This window comes from Crotalus tigris, unplaced genomic scaffold (assembly GCF_016545835.1).
Source record: "Crotalus tigris isolate CLP2741 ecotype Arizona unplaced genomic scaffold, ASM1654583v1 scf7180000024387.2241675, whole genome shotgun sequence".
Lineage (NCBI taxonomy): Eukaryota > Metazoa > Chordata > Lepidosauria > Squamata > Viperidae > Crotalus > Crotalus tigris.
This window is the reverse complement of record NW_024100557.1, coordinates 1,529,763-1,547,867: the sequence shown is the minus strand read 5'-3', so window position 1 is coordinate 1,547,867 and position 18,105 is coordinate 1,529,763. Positions and strand designations below refer to the sequence as shown.

Below are 18,105 nucleotides of genomic sequence, written 5' to 3'. Positions count from 1 at the left end.
ATACATTGGTGGAAAAATACTGACAGCAAAAGGGTATCATATTAAAAAATAGGTTCAAAAGAAATTCCATAGCAGAGCAAAGGCAAATACAAATTGAGTAAGTTATTATGGAAGATGAGAGAAATGTAGGCAAGTGTATTCAAGACCTGAGCTACCCAAAGAGAGTGAGAGCACATTCAGAACAACTGATTTGATGTACTATATATTTCTCCAGGTCAGGAAGAGGCAAAGATTACTGACGTACTTTGCTCTGTTGCTTCAGAGTTCTAAACACAAAAATATAGCTATTATTTAAGCAGTGAAGACACAGAATGACCTGTTTTTGCTAATAAGACAAGATTCCAATCTTTTGTATCAAAAAATCATGAAGAACTAAGAAGTGTTTTACCACCATGAATTGCCTAAAGGTGCTTCCTTTGAAAGTAAGGTACTTGCTGGCATTGTTTTAATAACTTTTCTTCTAATAATCTGATTCCCTGAGTTCTTATTCCTTTGATTAACTTTTCTGTTTGGAACTCAAGTAGGGAACCTGACAATAGCTACCCCAAAAGGCAGGTTGTCTTTTAGGGCTTTGGAGGCCCTGCATAATTGTTTGGGCATTAGTGTACACAGATAATTCTGTTTAGCAACCATAGTTCTAGCAAAATGGTTGCTGAGTAAACCACATGAGGGAGTGACATGCTGCAGATTGCTAGTTGTAGCTGTTTCACTTAAAAGTTCTCTCATGCAGACACACCAGTGTTACACTCCACCATGTTATTGTCATGCATAGAAATGTGGGTGTAACTGGGCACATGGGTCAGAAAATGTTTTTTCTTATTACCATTTACTAGTAGTATTTGCCAAGGCAAGACAGTTGCTAGATGAAGACTATCTGTACAGAGGTTTCAGAGGCAGGTTGCTTTAAAATAGTCCTGGGTCTATCACTTCCTTTAGTAATCTGGGTTCTGCTACTAGTGTCATGTCAATCCAGCAACCCACACAATAATCATGGAAAGTCAGTGGTATGTTCACAAGAACTGCTGTAAGTTGGTAGGAGCAGGACTACATCCCTACTACAATTGTTGCTGAAGCCACACAAATGTTACACAGACTTGCTTTCAGAAAAATGAAAAATGCTATGTCAGCTAGCTTTGGCTAGGATCTGGAAGGCTGAATTTTGAGGGCATGTTCTTGAAGATGTTAGTGAATAACTTTTCAACTGAAATTAGAGGACCTATGAATATATCCACTGTCAGCACTTGAATAAAAATCTGATCTGAATATGGGCTTAAATAAGTCAAAGGAAGAAAAAGATTTAGTGTCTTTGCTGCTACTGCAGCATGACTTAAAATCAACAAAATCTTTGCCATGAGTGGCAAAGCTAAATGTATATATATATTGCTCTGACCAGCCAGGCAGTAAGATCGTCAAGGCATCAGGTTTTATTTAATCTATAAATATAGAATTCATATTTAAAGCATTTAAATGTAATTTGATTTATATGCCATTTATAAAATTTAGTAACAATTCAGCTACTTAACTTATATCTGCTAAGTGTTTCTATTTACTTAGCCTACTCAACTAACATTGGTAGTTGTTAAAACATTTTAATTTGCTAATTAAAATGCACTGGCTGTGTCATGAATTTTATTCTAATATATTCTCTTTTATCTTTTTAAAAATTTATATTTGTATTAACTGGTTTTTGTAAACCCTTTTAACTGATTTTTTTATATGCCATTCAGATCCATCTTCTGTGAGGTAGGCAGTCATAAAAATTTAATAAAATAAAATAATTTTTTCCACTATACAAGGTCCTTTCTTTATTCTTATAGTTAGAAAACAGAATATAATATTTCTGCTCCTTTTAGAGGACTCAAAGCTCATTGGAAAACTTGTTTACATTAGAAATGGTTCACATAGTGGAACATAGAAAGTAAATGAAACAATGTCTTTTAAATTCCTCCATTTAAAATTCAGATCTGCATATGTACAGTAATGTCTTTTCCAAAACATTATTTTATACATAATATAACTAAATTACCAGTATTTATACAGGTTTCATTAAACAATCTTTTCAGAGATTCTTAATCAGATATTGGCAAATATATGTCATAAATAGAAAATACTTAGAAGGAAAACGCAAACAGGAGTAAGATGGGGAACAGAATCTGGGCAATCCAATTCTACTAAAGCAACATAAAAAGTGAACTACAACCAACTTAAGCATAACAAAAATGTGAGCACATATAGACAATAGAGGACAATTAATTACAATTTCAAACTATTAGAAAGAATGAATGAATTATTGCTTTATGGCTGTATAAGCAATATTGTTCACTTTTTGTAACCAAGAGTTCAATTTGTACAATAAAAGTGAGGCTGGCAATCATTACTTTTATGGCCATGTTCCATGCTCACTATTCTCAGCTGTGTTACTTAACTGAGCATTAACACATACAATATATAAATAGATTACATAGTGAAGATCAACATTAATACAGTATTGTGGTATTCAAACTACAGTATGTTTCTTTTAAAAACAGTGCAAAGAGTTACGACACATGTTTGTATTTATAACTGCTACTACTATATTTATTTGCTATTGGTATATTTAATATAACAATATTAAGTGTATCTCATTAAGCCTGTTCATGAAAAAATTGGAACTATTTACAATTTTGGAATTAATTTGTAAACAATGGCATTTATAAAATACAGTCTTCAGGATTTGTGATGAAATTTTCATAAAATCCATATTTGCATGAATATGCTTACTGAAAGATTTCTAATGTTCACATTCAAAAACTTTCTTTATAAATATATAACTGAGGTACAGATTAACTTTTCATGCTAAAATGCTTGGACTTTCGCAAGTTAAGCATTGGCTTTTTAATTGTAGGCTTGTGATCAAAGAAGATGGCTTCACTTTCTGAAGTTGGAAATCTGCTCCGATAAATCTCTGGATATTCCTTCTGGAACTGTAAATCAAAACAGTAAATCACCAATATATATATATATTTCCAAAAACCAGGTTACCATGAGCACATTACATTTTTGCAAATATTTATTCCTAAATCATAAGTACCCTTAAATGTACAATGTAAACTTGTACATGTAAATTCTAAATTCTTACTTCTGATCATGCACCTACATACAAAATCACATTGCAGGAAGTGTCTGATCTTCTATGGGACTGCCTCTTTATCTGTTTCCAAGGTTAAAGAATAAATTATTTAAATTGTCAATGTTTATATATAGCTCCTAATCCCTAACCTTACTAACCATTCTGTGTCAAAACAAAGAAAGGATTTATAAAAGATATGGGCAATGATTTGCAATGGTTTTCTAGCTGAGAAACTAAACTGGAATCAGAAACTGGAATTAGAAAACTGTATTGTTCAGTGTTTTCTTAGCAACTAGTAAGCTCTTATTCAAGCATCTCTAAATTAAAAAGTAGCCAAAGACCAGATAGAGATGGTGTGTATATGTACATATGAGTGTGTTCTGCCAGAACTTGGAACAGAAACAATGGTTGGTCATGACCTATCATATCTAATAAGGGATACAAATTCTTTCACTTATGTACCTTTACACTTAAAATTACATAAGAGCAGATGCATTCCATGATTCATGATTGTGAGTACTAATATATTCATGTGAGAATCAGGACTTGCTGTCCCTTTTAAATGAAGTAAAAAAAAGCACATGTGTACATATTTAAAGCTGCCCTTTAGATATGTTGGACTGCAATTCTGAGCACATTCTGGGAATCTTGTGAGTTGTAATCCACCACATTTATAAGACATGCTGCTACTATAACAGATGTCAGATCTTAATCTAACAATGTTATAAAACACTGTCATGGACCTTTAAAAGGAATAATTTCAAGTTTTTTTCAACTCTTTGGAATCTTCACAAAGAATGTAGGAAGTAAAAATAAAGAACAGTAACTTCAATGCAGTGACTTAAACTCTGCCAATTTAGAGCCAGACTTGAGTCATGAGACTTGTTTAATACTTTCTAGGACAAGTATAATTCTGTGAAGCAATTTGTTCAGAAAAAAAAATCCCTCTGTATTAAGCTCTGCCATAGTTGTTCTACTTTGCCACAAAGCAGATTACAATAAACTGTGTCAGGTGAACTTGAATAAATCAAGTAAATATTTAGAAAACAATTGTCTAGTATCATATATAAGTGTTCATAATATACTCATCTTAAGAGTATTAATAATGTCAGAGATGATGGTAACTGCAAAACACAATGTAACAATCCAACACACACTGGATTTAAGGGAATGTGTTATGCCAAGAGTAAAGAACATTTCCCCAATCTCTAGTGCAGTGGTTCTCAACCTTTTTAATGCCGCGACCCCCAACCGGTCGTAAGTCGAGGACTACTCAACCGGTTGTAAGTCGAGGACTACTCAACTGGTGCAGCACCGTTTGCAGAATGGGACTTTTGGCGGGCTCAGCAGGACAGAGACAGCCTGGACAATTCCTACTGGCTTTTGAAAGCCAATAGAATTAGACTCTATTCAAGAGAATCTATTCTATTGGCTTTCAAAAGCCAATAGAAAAAAAGGGAGTAGCACAGCTAAGGAAAAGGGGGAAAAATGGCGGACTGCGTTGTTTGGAGACCCCCGTGACATGGTTGTTCAACCCCAAATGGGGTCCCGACCCACAGGTTGAGAACCACTGCTCTAGTGGTAATCTCTATTTTTCCTAATCTCTAATTTGCTCTTAACTTAATAGTAATAACAGGCAACCTGTGGCACTTCAAGAAATTGCTGAATTATAAATCATCCTTGAGGAATGATTGCCTGCGGTGAGATGCCAGGAGTGGTAGTTAAACAATATCTGGAACAGCATGGATAATCTGTTTCTAATGTAACACAAAGTGGCAGCAAATCTAGTTTTCAAAATGCCATGTCATTTAGTCTGATTCTGTGTCATTTTCCAGATTGCAGCTCTAGAAAACAGGATGTTGTGCATACCCATTATAGGTTTAACACATCTGTTTGGGCTGGGATAGGAACTGCCATCCTGCCATATTAGAAATTCCCTGTTTGGTACCCTCCAAGAAGGAAATAAAAGGAGAGGAGTAATAATTTTACCACCCTTAAATGAGCGGATGTTACCTCATATCTTTAACAGAGATACAAGCCTGGTCCAGTATAATAGCTGGTTAAAGGTTCTAGCAGGGGAGTAGATAGTGGAAATCCTTCACATCTAATATAATGGTAATACTAAAGCAACGGTTTATGTCAAAGTTGTTATTCTTGACAAAAGGTAAAGTTTCTTAAGACATCACTGTTGCTATTGCAGTCTAAGTCCTCTTTGCAACACAGTAGCTTGAGTGGTGATATAAAATGGGGCTGTAGAAAGGTTTAAAAAATAATCTAGCTAAAGGGATGCAGCCCCATGTTTTCCACAGAACACATTTATTTCCCGAAAAACAGTTTTCTTATCTGGATCTGTCAAAAATAAACCAAATCTTCCAAAATTATTTGAGGCCTTCTTGCCGAGTAATGATGTCTAGATAGTTCACCAATCACATTACCTGTTTAAGTTTTTTCTTCTTCTCTTTCAGAGATAAATTTCTGTCCTTAATAATATTTTCCAAAAGTTCAGCTATTGCTGCCTGAGATACAGAAATCTTCTGTTCATCAAATTCCCGAGATGTAATCCTCATGCAATAGGAATAACTTGGAAATATGGTGCTCAGTTCTTCTTCAAGACATTCCAACTGCAAGCATGCAAAACGAACAAAGAGAATAGGACAGACATTTTAACAAATGGATGACATCACCTGTTCTGGTTAAGAGCAAGAATTTCAATTCTGAAGCTCCAATCTGAAATCTAAAACAGTGGCCACTGGGAAGATCTCTGATAAACCAGAATTCTCTCTCACTATTTAATATAAGAATAAGATGAACATGCTTATATTAGCTGAAACACTTCAGGAGAATATGATAACTAAGAAAATAATATGAAATGAATTCCACAAGTAGAAGAATTTTATTTTGATATAGTAGCCTGTAGTTGCAATTCTTAGCCTTTAGTTCACTAATGAGCACAAATGCAACTTCATTAAATTCCCCTGATGACATTAAAAAAAAAGCTTTAAAGTCAATAGCAACTGGACTATCAAAAGGCACTTCAGATAAGATGACTTCATTCTAATATTTAAGTATATTTTAGGTTCTAAGGCTTACATTTAATGAAATCTGATTTACACACTAGATCACATTTCAAAGTAAGGATAAGGTATTCTTTGAACCTTGATTGCTGCATATTTTTAAAGAGAAAAAAATCCAATACTTAAAATATCATTTGAAGCATGTTCTCATATACAGATGTCATTGCAGGTTCAGAGAAGAAGCTACCGTATTTTCCGGCGTATAAGACGACTTTCTAAAGCATGCAAATCGGCTCCGAAGTTGGGGGTCATCTTATACGCCGAGTCGTCTAATACGCCGGAAAGTACGGTAAGTAAAATTTCAAAAATTCCTCTGCTTTTGAGGTAATCTCTGAACAATTCAGTAGGCCCAATTATAAGTTACTGAACTGCTGTGTGCATCTGTGTGCTTTGGTTAAAATTACAGAAAATTGAAAACCTTTGTACTGATTCCTGCTCATAACCAGTTAGATTCAGAATTTATTGAAAACCAAACTGAATAATGATTATGTTATTTCCACAAAATCTTCACTGGGAACTAACTTACAACTGAACTTTCTAGTACTCTATAGCATTACTATATATTTAATAATTGTTTATACTCAACATAAAACATGTTTTCAATGCCTGTTAAGTGTGAATAGTGCTATATGGTTTATTTGAATCTTAGTGGTCAGGATGCAAATTTTACTGCAATTGTTATTTTTTGGTTAAAATTGCTCAAAAGATGAGATAACAATGAATGGCAGTTCACTCTTTCTGCACTACACTGTAAACTGGTTAAGGAAAATAATAGAAGAGCCAGATCAGATAAATCATATTTGGTCGGCATACAATAATTTAGATCAAAGTCTCAATATGGGGAAATATACAACATGGACTATAAAATGTCAGTTATTAATGCAAAGCTTTTTATTTAAATCTGAAAAGTAGCAGTAATGGTCAGATAAGTTTGAAGAAACAATTCCAAGACCACTGCTGTCAAAACAAATTATTTATGTAACTCTGACTTAAAAGAAGCTCCGTTTAAAGATTAACAGATATAATTTAACTGTTTTCCTCACCTGAGTAGTTTTTAATGTTTCAATGTGCTCTTGTACTGCTACTTGTAAATATATAGGAACTTCTAAAATTTCCTGTTGGTGATCCATTAGAAAGGAAACTAATCTTATGGCAAGCCATTCATCTAGATCCACTTCTTCCTCACAGCACAGTATACAACGAGAAAACGTCTGTATCATCTGGAAGCATTTAAATATGCAGTTATAAAACATCAAGTATTAAAATAGCATTCTTCTACAGCAGAGAACTTTCCAACAGTTTGGAGACTGAAGACCATATTTGATTTTTAGTTTGCAAAAACAACAACAACAACAAAAAAAAGCAGGACAGGGCCACACAAGTTAAATTTGCATTAAATTAAAATTACATTACATTCAATATTGTTTACATAATTCCCATATTTTAAATATCTCTTTCTATTATACATATACATTAGATAGTAAATTTTGAAGCATCTCTAAAATTTTGCTCAAGGATTTTTTTTGGGGGGGGGGGAGGGATTGCACCACATCCAACTTTGCATTTTCAGTGCTTACTTGGATGTTACAAGCAACAAGGACTTGTTGCATGCAGGAGAAAACGTAAGAGTTGCATGCAGGTAATAAACAGACTGGGGGAGAACAGGTGAAATGTTTTCTCTCTTCTCTCCAGAGCATGGCTAAAGGAGATCTCCCTTCTTTGGCCCTTTACCTATTATAGAGATTTATTAAATTTATTTATTAAATTTATATACTGCAAATCATTGTGTCGCTTAACTCTGTACTCTGCAAAGCGTTCTATCCTCAACATAAATTGTTTATCTATGAATCTTTCTATCTATCACAAGCTATGAAAGCATCGGCTTGGATTGGTTTAAAAATGATTTTGAGCACGGAAGATGGCATCATGACAACTAGTCACAACAGCTACCTTTAATCCTCAGAATCAGAACCAGCTGCTGGAGGATAATAAGAGAAGCCTACTGATGATGCATTCTTTTTCAGGCCTCCACTTTTGGAATGAGAAAGCCAAAGGTAGGACTGCAGAACTTAATCCTGTTGCCTTAAATTTAACAATTAAATGCTTAGGCCTTCCCTGCCAGTCTATACAAGGCCATTAAAATGTTGGCAGTTTATCAGGTCTGCAAGACAAGGCAGGAAGGTTTTTAACTATGAATACATTTGTCAATGAGGCAACTGGAATACCTGCTTAAAAAACATTATGGGAAATAATCGTACCAAAGACCTGGTGCCTACTGAATCATGAAGTCGTGGCATATCAACGTTTTCACTCATCCGAGAAATCATGCGCATTAAAAGTTGAAGTTTTCTGCGATTTGGTGGTGGAAGCAATAGGCAACAAATCTGCAGAGCTTCAATTGCAACTCTTTCTGAATGAGGTTGCAACACATCTAGAAAATTATTAAATCAGAAAGGCATTATTTTTGCAACTTTCTAGAAATTAAGATTCACTTTTATATCACTAATGCAAGTAAAGTCTAATTAATGTGCATGTTATTATTTATTTGTTGGTAATTTAAATTTTTCTCTAGAAGCATAAAGTAACTTACATGGGGATCTTCCTTAAATTTATCCCCACATTAATTCTGTGAGGTAAATTGGGTTGAGAAAGCTACTAGCCCAAATTTATCTTTCATGGCTGGATCAGGAATTGAAGTTAGGTCCCCACAGGTCCAACACTTTAACCACTATTGCACACAGCCTCTCCTATTGTCTTCCATCTATTTAGGTGCTAATTGATTAGTTATTTAAAATCACAATGCAAAAGATTCAAGTTACTTAATATGTGTTATAGAAATACCAGCAGGGGCAAGAAAACATACCTTTTGCATTAACATGCACTCAAAATACTGATGCTTGCAGAACTGATAGTATTAGCTTAAAAATTATTTAACTTCACAGGCTAATGAGTTTCTTGGCAAATTTTATTGAAACAGTCACTTAAAATACTGAAATTGGCAAAATCTCCCTCCCCTTTAAGAAAAAAAAAAGCACACAAGCAAGCTAGTTAGTTCAAACACATACAGACATGCTTCACAAAGCAATCTTACGTGATCTGCCAGTCAGCATAAAGAAGCTGGGAGAAAACATGTATTCTGAAAGCTGTGTTGCACTTTTGTGGAATCTTTTATTGATGGCCATATCAGAACCCACAGATTTACTTCCTGTTTTAACAGGCAGTCGGCTAGTGCTTTGAGTTTTAGAACCAAAGTTTGCTGGACGTGGTTTTACTGTAATTTCTGCAACCGGAGCATGTATGCCACACCAACTGGAGTTTTTAATTCCACGTAAACTCTGAGACCTGCAAAGTTGTTTTGATTTTGGGTTACTACTACATTGCTCTTGGTCAGGAAAACTTGATGCAGGAACTTCCTTGGAGCCATGAGTCTGTTTTTCAGTAATGTTATCCAAACATAGATCCAATGAAGAGACTGGTTTACTTTCACAGTGCAACAGTTTATTCTCATTACTTGTCAATGGCACAATATGAATTCTGGCTTGAGAAAATTGTTTAAATTCATCCTTACTACAATCGCTTGAGGTTGTATCTGCAATTCCCTCCAAAGAGTGACATCTTGCCTTAAGCCTCAGAGGCAGAGCTTGTTCATTTTTCAGTTGTGAAAGATTCTGACAACTGCCACCTTTTTGTACACAAATGATGCCACCTTTATAAGTTACGTTACGGTGCTGTAAATTCATACTGCATCCTATTTCATTTGTACACCTTTTAGAACTTTTAGCAGAAGTCTCATCTTCTTTGTCAGTATCATGCTGAAGCAAACTTAGCAGAAGACATTCGGTTGACTTGAACGAGTTTAAATGACAAGGTTTTGAACATACCAAATCATTCTGGATACCAAAATTTCCACTGGATCTGTTTGGAATTGTGATGTAGCCACACAAAACTATCAGGAAACGAAATACAAATTCAAATGCAGGCAATTTAGAAGCACAAGCAACATCATCAGAAAAATTAAAATAGAGATTAATATTTAAAAGTTAGTGGTGCTGAAAGACTGCATATTCAGTCAGAAGGTATTCAGAAACATACATGCAAAGGATAGCTCACATATGCAAGACTAAGTGTACATAACAAATCATATTATGATTAGCAGTCTGCGCAAAAGCTAAGATGATAATATATGTACAGTAATTACACTTTATACTTGATTATTTATTCTGTGAAACTAGACAGACTTCTTTCCAAAAACTAGTATACACACTTGTGGTATCTTAGGTCTTCTTTTCAATTTTATACTGGGTTTCTGTACCACCCTGATATGAATGGATACATACCTAAGATCTTCACAAATAATTCATAATACTGAAAAGTAAGCAAAGGTTCAGGGAGACTAAGAAAATAATCAGCAACTGTTTTGAATACATCTCGCTCAAAACCTGTGTATGTTGGCTGACTCAGGTCATTACATCTAGGCCCTGAAATGCAAAAGGAAAGAAATCTCAACAACACTGATCTCAATGATATTTCAAGAGCTAGGAACAGCAGAGTACTGCTTTCCTAACATCCTACATCAGTGATGGCGAACCTTTTAGACACTGAGTGCCCAAAACCTGGCCCTGCCCCCTGCCCCGCCCCCAACCCACCTGCCCGCAGGGCCACTCACTGTCTCCAGGGCCTGCAGCAGATCGCCCAGCAGTGCCATGGCAGCCACGCCCTTTGCCTGCGCCCTGCAGCATCAACTGTGCGCGATGGGGCATGAGGGCAGAGTCTTGTCTACACTGCCTGGCTGCCATGTCCTTGGCTGCACTGCTCCACATGGGCCACACTCGGTGGCAACTCTTCTCCAGGAGGGCTGCTGGTGAGGAGGAAGTCACGGGGGGAAGCAAGGCTGGGGCAATGGCACGTGTGTCCACAGAGAGGGCTCCGAGTGCCACCTCTGGCACCCATGCCATAGGTTCGCCACCACTGTCCTACATTAACAATTCATCAGATGAAAGATTTATGAAACTAAATTGAATCCTACTGGATACCAGATCCTATCTACTATGTATACATAATATAGCAAGAATTTGCATTATAAGGAACAGGTTCATTGAAACATGCATCATTTTTTGATTATTTTATATATTGTAGGTCTGTATTCTTTTTACTGGCACTTTATCTCACCTTAATCTTCTAAATTCAGATAATGTGGCATTTAGAGCAAAATAATTTAATAGAACCTGTAAGTATAGTCAGGTCAGAAGCTGAACTCATTGGTAGCTTCAGATTGCAATGAACAAGGACATACATTCAATTTTGCATCTACTAAGATGGTTGGCTGAGCAGATATAAAAATAGCCAGGGAAATTGAAGCTGGGAAACCGGCCCCTTGTCAGTCAACAAGAGTGCTGATTTACAACCAGGTTATCAGGTATTTAGGAATCAAGGATTTGGCAGCACAAGGAAACAACAGCCAATGACTTAATAACCAGCCCTCAACATCCCAATCAACAATTAAAAAGCCACACACAACTAGGCACCATATAAATAGTACACATATAATAGCCCAAAGGACACATTCTGGTGAGAGAGAAGTTTCCTGAGGATGGCCTCCAGCATGAGTCTAAAAGCTCGGAAGACTAAACCTCCAGTAACGGTAACCGAACCAGATTGGATCCTGCTAAAACAGTGGTTCTCAACCTTTCTAACGCCGCGACCCCATAATACAGTTCCCCATGTTGTGATGACCCCCAACCACTTATACATCACCGGATACCAGGGGCGTGGCCAAAGAAAAGGGGGAAAAAATGGCGGACAGCCTTGTTTGGCGACCCCCGTGAAATGGTTGTTCGACCCCAAATGGGGTCCCGACCCATAGGTTGAGAACCACTGTGCTACAAGTATAATGTTTACATTCTGTTTACTTCTTTTTTTGCACTGTATTTTCCTTATATACATAGTTACTTACAGTTTGCCAAACACTTCATAGCTGACAATACCCAGTGAGGGAAATCTTCTGCAAGAAAAGGGGGAGAAAAAAAATTGACCAGCTATTATTTTTATACCCAAACTACTAAACACATTGGTTATAGTTGTATTTCATCACTCATCTAAGGACTCCAACAGCACATACAGAAAAACACTTGAAAAGCATCTCATTTTAAACTTCATGTTTACTATACTACAATTCACTCATGACTACTCTTTTGTGATTGAATGGGAATCTGAATGTAACTTGCCCCGTCCCAATACTGATTTTTAATTGATAAAGATACTTCAAATAGTAAATTGAGAAGTGGAACACACTCAATAAATTAACTTTTAAAAAATTCTATTTGATTATTCATAATTTTGAACTGCATTTAAAATTGAAATATCTATTAGACCAAAATGCTACAACTTATCTACCTGGAACTCCTATTTATGACATTATAGTTTTCCAGTAAATGAATGCAGACATCTCCTAATACAAAATATATATCACACTTTTGCTGATGTTTAAATTGGGAAGAACCCAAACACTTTAAAAATTACATTATAGCATGTACCTGATTTATCTTGTAGAAGAACAACTCCATGTTTACTTGTATTAGTCATGTTATATATTATGTAGCGAGGAATTATTTGTGCTGGATGCAAGATGTCTTCTAAGGATGATATACTTAAAATAGTTTGCAAACTATAAAGAAGAAAAATGCAATCAATTCAGAAACTTAATGAAACTTTTTCAGAAATTATCAAGGAAACAGGCTTGTAAAAAATTCAATATATCTTGCTTCAAGTAATCCAGAAATGGTTAAGAATTATATTTTACATTACATTGTCTATAACAGGGGTCTTTAAACTTGGACCTTTTATGACTTGTGGACTTTAACTCCCAGAATTCCTCAGTCAGCGTGCCTGGCTGAGGAATTCTGGGAGTTGAAGTCCACAAGTCTTAAAAGGACCAAGTTTGAAGGCCCCTGGTCTATAAGCCAAATTATATGCCATATATAAGATGTTGACTTAATCATGGGGTTATCAGAAAAGAAAAACATTTAATAGAGCAGAAAAATTATTACATTATGGCTACTCCTTTGCTATCATTAAAAGGTTAGTCTAAATTCTAGAGATGTGCAATTTTTTTTATTCTAAATAGCAAATGCTGATCCATTTTTTTTGGACATAAGTGAATAGTTTTTTCCAAGTAAATGTTTTAGGAGAAGAAGTTGTAAATCTGAAGTTGTAAATACAAAACTACTTTCTATTCTGGAAGATGTAAAATTGATAATGTAGAACGGCTGGATTGGTATGGTCTGGGGAAAAAAGGATACTCTTGCATTCCACAGAACATCCTATTTTTGAAAGGTTTTGCACAGAGTTATAAAATTCTTTGTATTACCTAAAGCATCCTAAGGATAATGAATGAGATCATTAGTAAGATCACATAAGGAAAACACTGAAAGCTAGCAAGCTGCCATTTTAAGTCCAATAGCAATTTGATGAAGTTCAACACGTACACTATAACTTCCTCTATAGATACAAGATTTCCTTTACCTTTTTATTTTAATAATTTAAATCAAGATTTTTTTTTATGGTACAGTAGAAATGCAAGCTTTTTTCACCAGTTTGGTATGTAAGTTTTATAATTTTTATTTTCAAAATATTGCAGCAGGGCAAATGCATATAACATTTATATATCAAGAAATTGCCTTGAAGAGTACTTTTTTGAAAGATTACTGGGACACTAAAGTAATCTTTTCCCCCAAAATTGTTAGTCTTGTTTCTAAAATCTATGGGAGAAAGAAAACACATTTGTTACTTACTGTATCATAACAATGCTTCGCCAAACTTCTTCTATATCTGCTTGAGTTATTTGCTTGCCACTTGCTATCCATTTTTTATCGTCTTCACATTTCAGATTTTCTTTGTTGTTCTGCAAATATGGAATACAACCATGTTGTAAAAGTGTAAGACTAATTTTAGCTACCTAGTTATAATCCATTTTTTTTCTTGTCCCACTAATCTGGAAGTTAGTAGGAGACTACCAGCAGTCACAGTGACATTTGTTTATCAATCAGATGACCTTTACAATATTTATTTCAAAACACAGCAGTAAACTTTGGAAAGTGGAAACCATTACTTGCCATCTTTTTTTAGCAGAAAGCTATAGGTGGCCCTTGATGTACAACAATTGAGTCAAAAATTTCCACTGCTAAATAAGATGGTTAAGTGAGTTTTGCCCCATTTTACAATCTTTCTTGCCACAGTTCTTAAATGAACCATTGTAGTTGTTAAGTTAGTAACATGGTTGTTAAATGAATCTGGCTTCCCTATTGATTTTTCTTGTCAGGTCTCAAAAAGTGATCACATGACTCCTTGGGCACTTCAAGTGTCATAAAAACATCCCAGTTGCCAAGTGTCGGAATTTTGATCATGTAACCATGGGCATCCTGCAACAGTTGTGTGAAAAAGGTCATAAGTCACTTTTTTCAGTGCCATTGTAACTTCGAACTGTCACTAAATGAATGGTTGTAAACTGAGGATTATCTGTAATGTGTAATTTATGCAAAACAAATAGAAACCTTATGATTCTAAATCAGGGGTCCCCAACCCCCGGTCTGTGGACCAATACCAGGCCGCAGCATGCCAGCAACCAGTTCGCACAAACAAGAAAAGCCCCGTCCACAGGATGCAGGCAGCCTTCAGTCTACAGAAAAACCTTTCTCTATGGAACTGGTCCCTGGTGCCCAAAAGGTTGGGGACCTCTGCTCTAAACGACTCAAATCTCATTCTTTGTGCACAGCAGTTGGATATAATTCCAAATAAAATTGGCAAATCAAGATCAATTATTGCATAGTAGACCTTTTAAAAAATTATTCATTCTTGTTAAGTTCAAGAAAAACCAGTTTTTAAAAGATTGCAAGGACTATCCAGGAGAACCTCTATCTCTTCAGGATCATCCAAGCCGGAGGGGAATGATACTCCATAGAATAGGCAATGCTACAAAGAAGCCACCTTGATAAGGCTTAGTCCCAGGTATTTAGACATTAAATTGTAAACACAATTAATCATAATAGATTACCTGACATTCCTGAAGGTCATGTTTTTTAGGAGTTCTCTTGGAATACTGAGGTAATTTAAGCATGCTTTCTGTTTTTTTGGGTATGTTATGCAGGGTTTCTTTCAATGGATATCGACGTGGCAAAATTTTAACAGGGGAAGCTGAAGGAAATCTATAATATGACACAGAAAATATCAACATTTCAAAATAGGAATTTAATTCAGATGTAACAAAACCTCTTGAAGAGAATTTTGTCCTTTTGCAAGCTAGGTCTAATATCCCTATTTGAAGATGAAAAAGTATTTCGAAAAGTACCAACATTTTCAATATATCAAATAAATAACTTTCATTAAAAATATATGTCACTTTTTGATACTACAGTATAGATTGTAGCATTTTACAAGATGCAGCATCTTGGTACAAAGCATTTATTATATTGGGTTACTTTTGAAACAGATTTTTTAAAATTCCATATTTTATTTATGGGTAAAATGTATAAGTATCTCTGTTGTAGTAAGCCAACAGGAAATAAGGAAACCAGCCAAACATTTACATTCAATATATCTGATAATTTTTTACAGATTCTGTCAATAATTCTGTCAATTACCTGTACAAGTTATGATTGTCATCCAGATTTTCTGAACCCCATCTTCCTTTTATGTCCTCAATCACATGATTTTTAAGAAATTTCCTTAACAGCTGAATAGTTTGCTGCCTAGTAACTTCTGGACCAAAATTAATATTATTCCTGAGTAATTCATGAAGCCAGTCGACTGCTTCTGCTGCAGTAAAACAATTTCCATATTTTCTAAAGTGTTGTCTGTGTTTCTTTTGTGGCATTTGTATCCGAAAGTACTTAGTAACTTCATTCCACTATAAGTCAAGAGAAATGAAATTGCAAATGGAGAGGACACAGAGAAATAAAGTACACATTTATTTATCAAATTTATTCTAAGTCACTTTACATTTTCAAGTTATATAGTGCAAAAAGTACTATATAACTTTTATTTTTTTTTAAAAAAACAGTAATTTGAATATATTTGACTCTGTTACGTTGCAACCAAGACTTTACTAATATAGAGTAAAATCTTCACTTCAGCTGTCAAATCTGGTGAAGTCTTGTTACTACATCAGGGCAAGCTACGGAGCATGAAAAGACATCTGAAGGTTCATCCACAAGACCATTTAGACATGCTCTGAAACGTGGATTCTCAAGGTGGTTTTTCAATAGAAATTTGCCCGATCACCATCCAGAAACGCTGTCACTGATGCCAACGTGAATTAAAACTTTAACAACCACATATTCGGAGCCCCTCTCCAGATTGGCCCATGTGTTAAGATTAAGATTAAGTTTTTAAGCTTTCGCGGACGGCACTTTACTACAAGCAAATACGTTAATGTTGTGCTTGCACGTAAGGACAGATGCAGATAAGATAGATATTTCTTGGACAGAAATAATTATGGGAAGGAAAGTCAATCAACTCCACTGAGAACTCGCCCTCCAGTAAGCCCCCTCCCCGCTTTTTTTTTTGTTTTACCAGCTTGGTGGCGCGATAAGGTCCAGGAGAGACCACCCGATTCTCCATCGCGGCTACAGCATAGCGCAGCCAACGAACACAACGGCCAACGGCAGCTGTGCAAACGTCCCCACCGAGCAGCCGCTGCCTGGAGGTTTGAACTGCGTTCCGAAGTTTCTGATTGGCGAAGTGGTGGGGGGTCACGTGACTCGGAAAACCGGAAGCCAGGTGCGCGTGCTTGCAGATCGGCGATAGCTCAAACTCTTTCGCCGTGATTCGTGGCAACGGGGAGAGGTTATAAAAGCGGAGGAAAAACGGTGGTTCCTTCACTTTTTTGTGTAATGGGACACGGGGTGGGAGCTTCCGGCCGTTGGTCGATCGCTTCTCGGGCTTTTGGTTAGGATCAAGCGTGTAGCGTTGTGTAGAATCTCAGGATAGTCCCAAAGATGCTTTTTCAGGAGGCAAGTGGACTAGTCACGACTAGTGACTGGTCCAGTTGCCTTGTGAAAAAGCATCTTTGGGACAATTATGACCTGGATGACTGAGAATCTCCATAGACAATTTCAGGATAGCTCTGCTGAGTAGCATTAGCCAGAGAAGCCAAGTGTTGAGGCCTGAATTTAGTATTTTGTGCAAATATTAAAACTTGAATTTTTAGAACAGGGGTCCCCAACCCCTGGTCCGTGGACCAGCATTGGGCTGCAGCGTGCCAGCAACCGATCCACACAAACAAGCAAAGTCCCATCCACAGGATGAAGGCAGCACACACCCTCTGGTTTGTGGAAAAACTTCCCTCCGTGGAACTGGTTCCTGGTGCCCAAAATGTTGGGGACCTCTGTTTTAGAAGGTTTATTACAAGTTTTTCTCCTTGGCAGAAAGGTAAATACACTCAAAGTCTATCAAAAGTGGTTTTTATTTTTGAAAATAAAACCTGTCAGAGCCTATCATTCCCCCCCCCCACTAATTTCAACTATCAATAACTGTTCTTTCATTTCCTACACCAGGGGTGTCAAACTAGTGGCCTGCGGGCCGGATGCATCATAGCAAAACTGTGACCGCCCCATTTCCAGCAATGGAAAAATAGTTGTGATACGTAGCGACACGTTATGTGACGTTGCGAGTTTGACACCCCTGTCCTACACCATCCAATACAACTGATGAAGCTTCCAGGATAAGCGAAACGTCTTCCTCAAAAAAATCAGCCCAGTTGCCTCTTCAAAAAATAACCACTTTTGATATAACTATGACTGGATGACTTGAGAATCTTCATAGATCCTTAAAGTCTGCACATCAATTTGCTAATAATGGTGTGTGTTTGTGTGTAACCGAGAACTGATTTATTGAATTTATTCAAGTTATGTACATTTAAAGGGTCTG

General features: G+C 36.2%; 1 protein-coding gene across 3 annotated transcripts; it reads right to left on the bottom strand.

The window, feature by feature from the left end:
* Positions 1-1,793: 1,793 nt before the first annotated feature.
* DEPDC1 (DEP domain containing 1) lies at positions 1,794-16,876 on the bottom strand. Of its 3 annotated transcripts, XM_039329114.1 has the most exons (12): positions 16,750-16,876; positions 15,819-16,084; positions 15,233-15,383; positions 13,974-14,083; positions 12,717-12,847; positions 12,137-12,184; positions 10,521-10,661; positions 9,275-10,129; positions 8,442-8,614; positions 7,227-7,403; positions 5,545-5,730; positions 1,794-2,963 (listed from the first exon to the last, which is right to left on the bottom strand). In XM_039329114.1, exons 1-12 carry the CDS (start codon positions 16,795-16,797, stop codon positions 2,823-2,825), a joined length of 2,427 nt encoding a protein of 808 aa, XP_039185048.1. In that variant the 5' UTR covers positions 16,798-16,876; the 3' UTR covers positions 1,794-2,822. The 3 variants fall into 3 exon arrangements, with proteins under 3 accessions (XP_039185048.1, XP_039185049.1, XP_039185050.1); XM_039329115.1 differs by lacking the exon at positions 7,227-7,403; XM_039329116.1 differs by lacking the exon at positions 9,275-10,129.
* Positions 16,877-18,105: the final 1,229 nt, after the last annotated feature.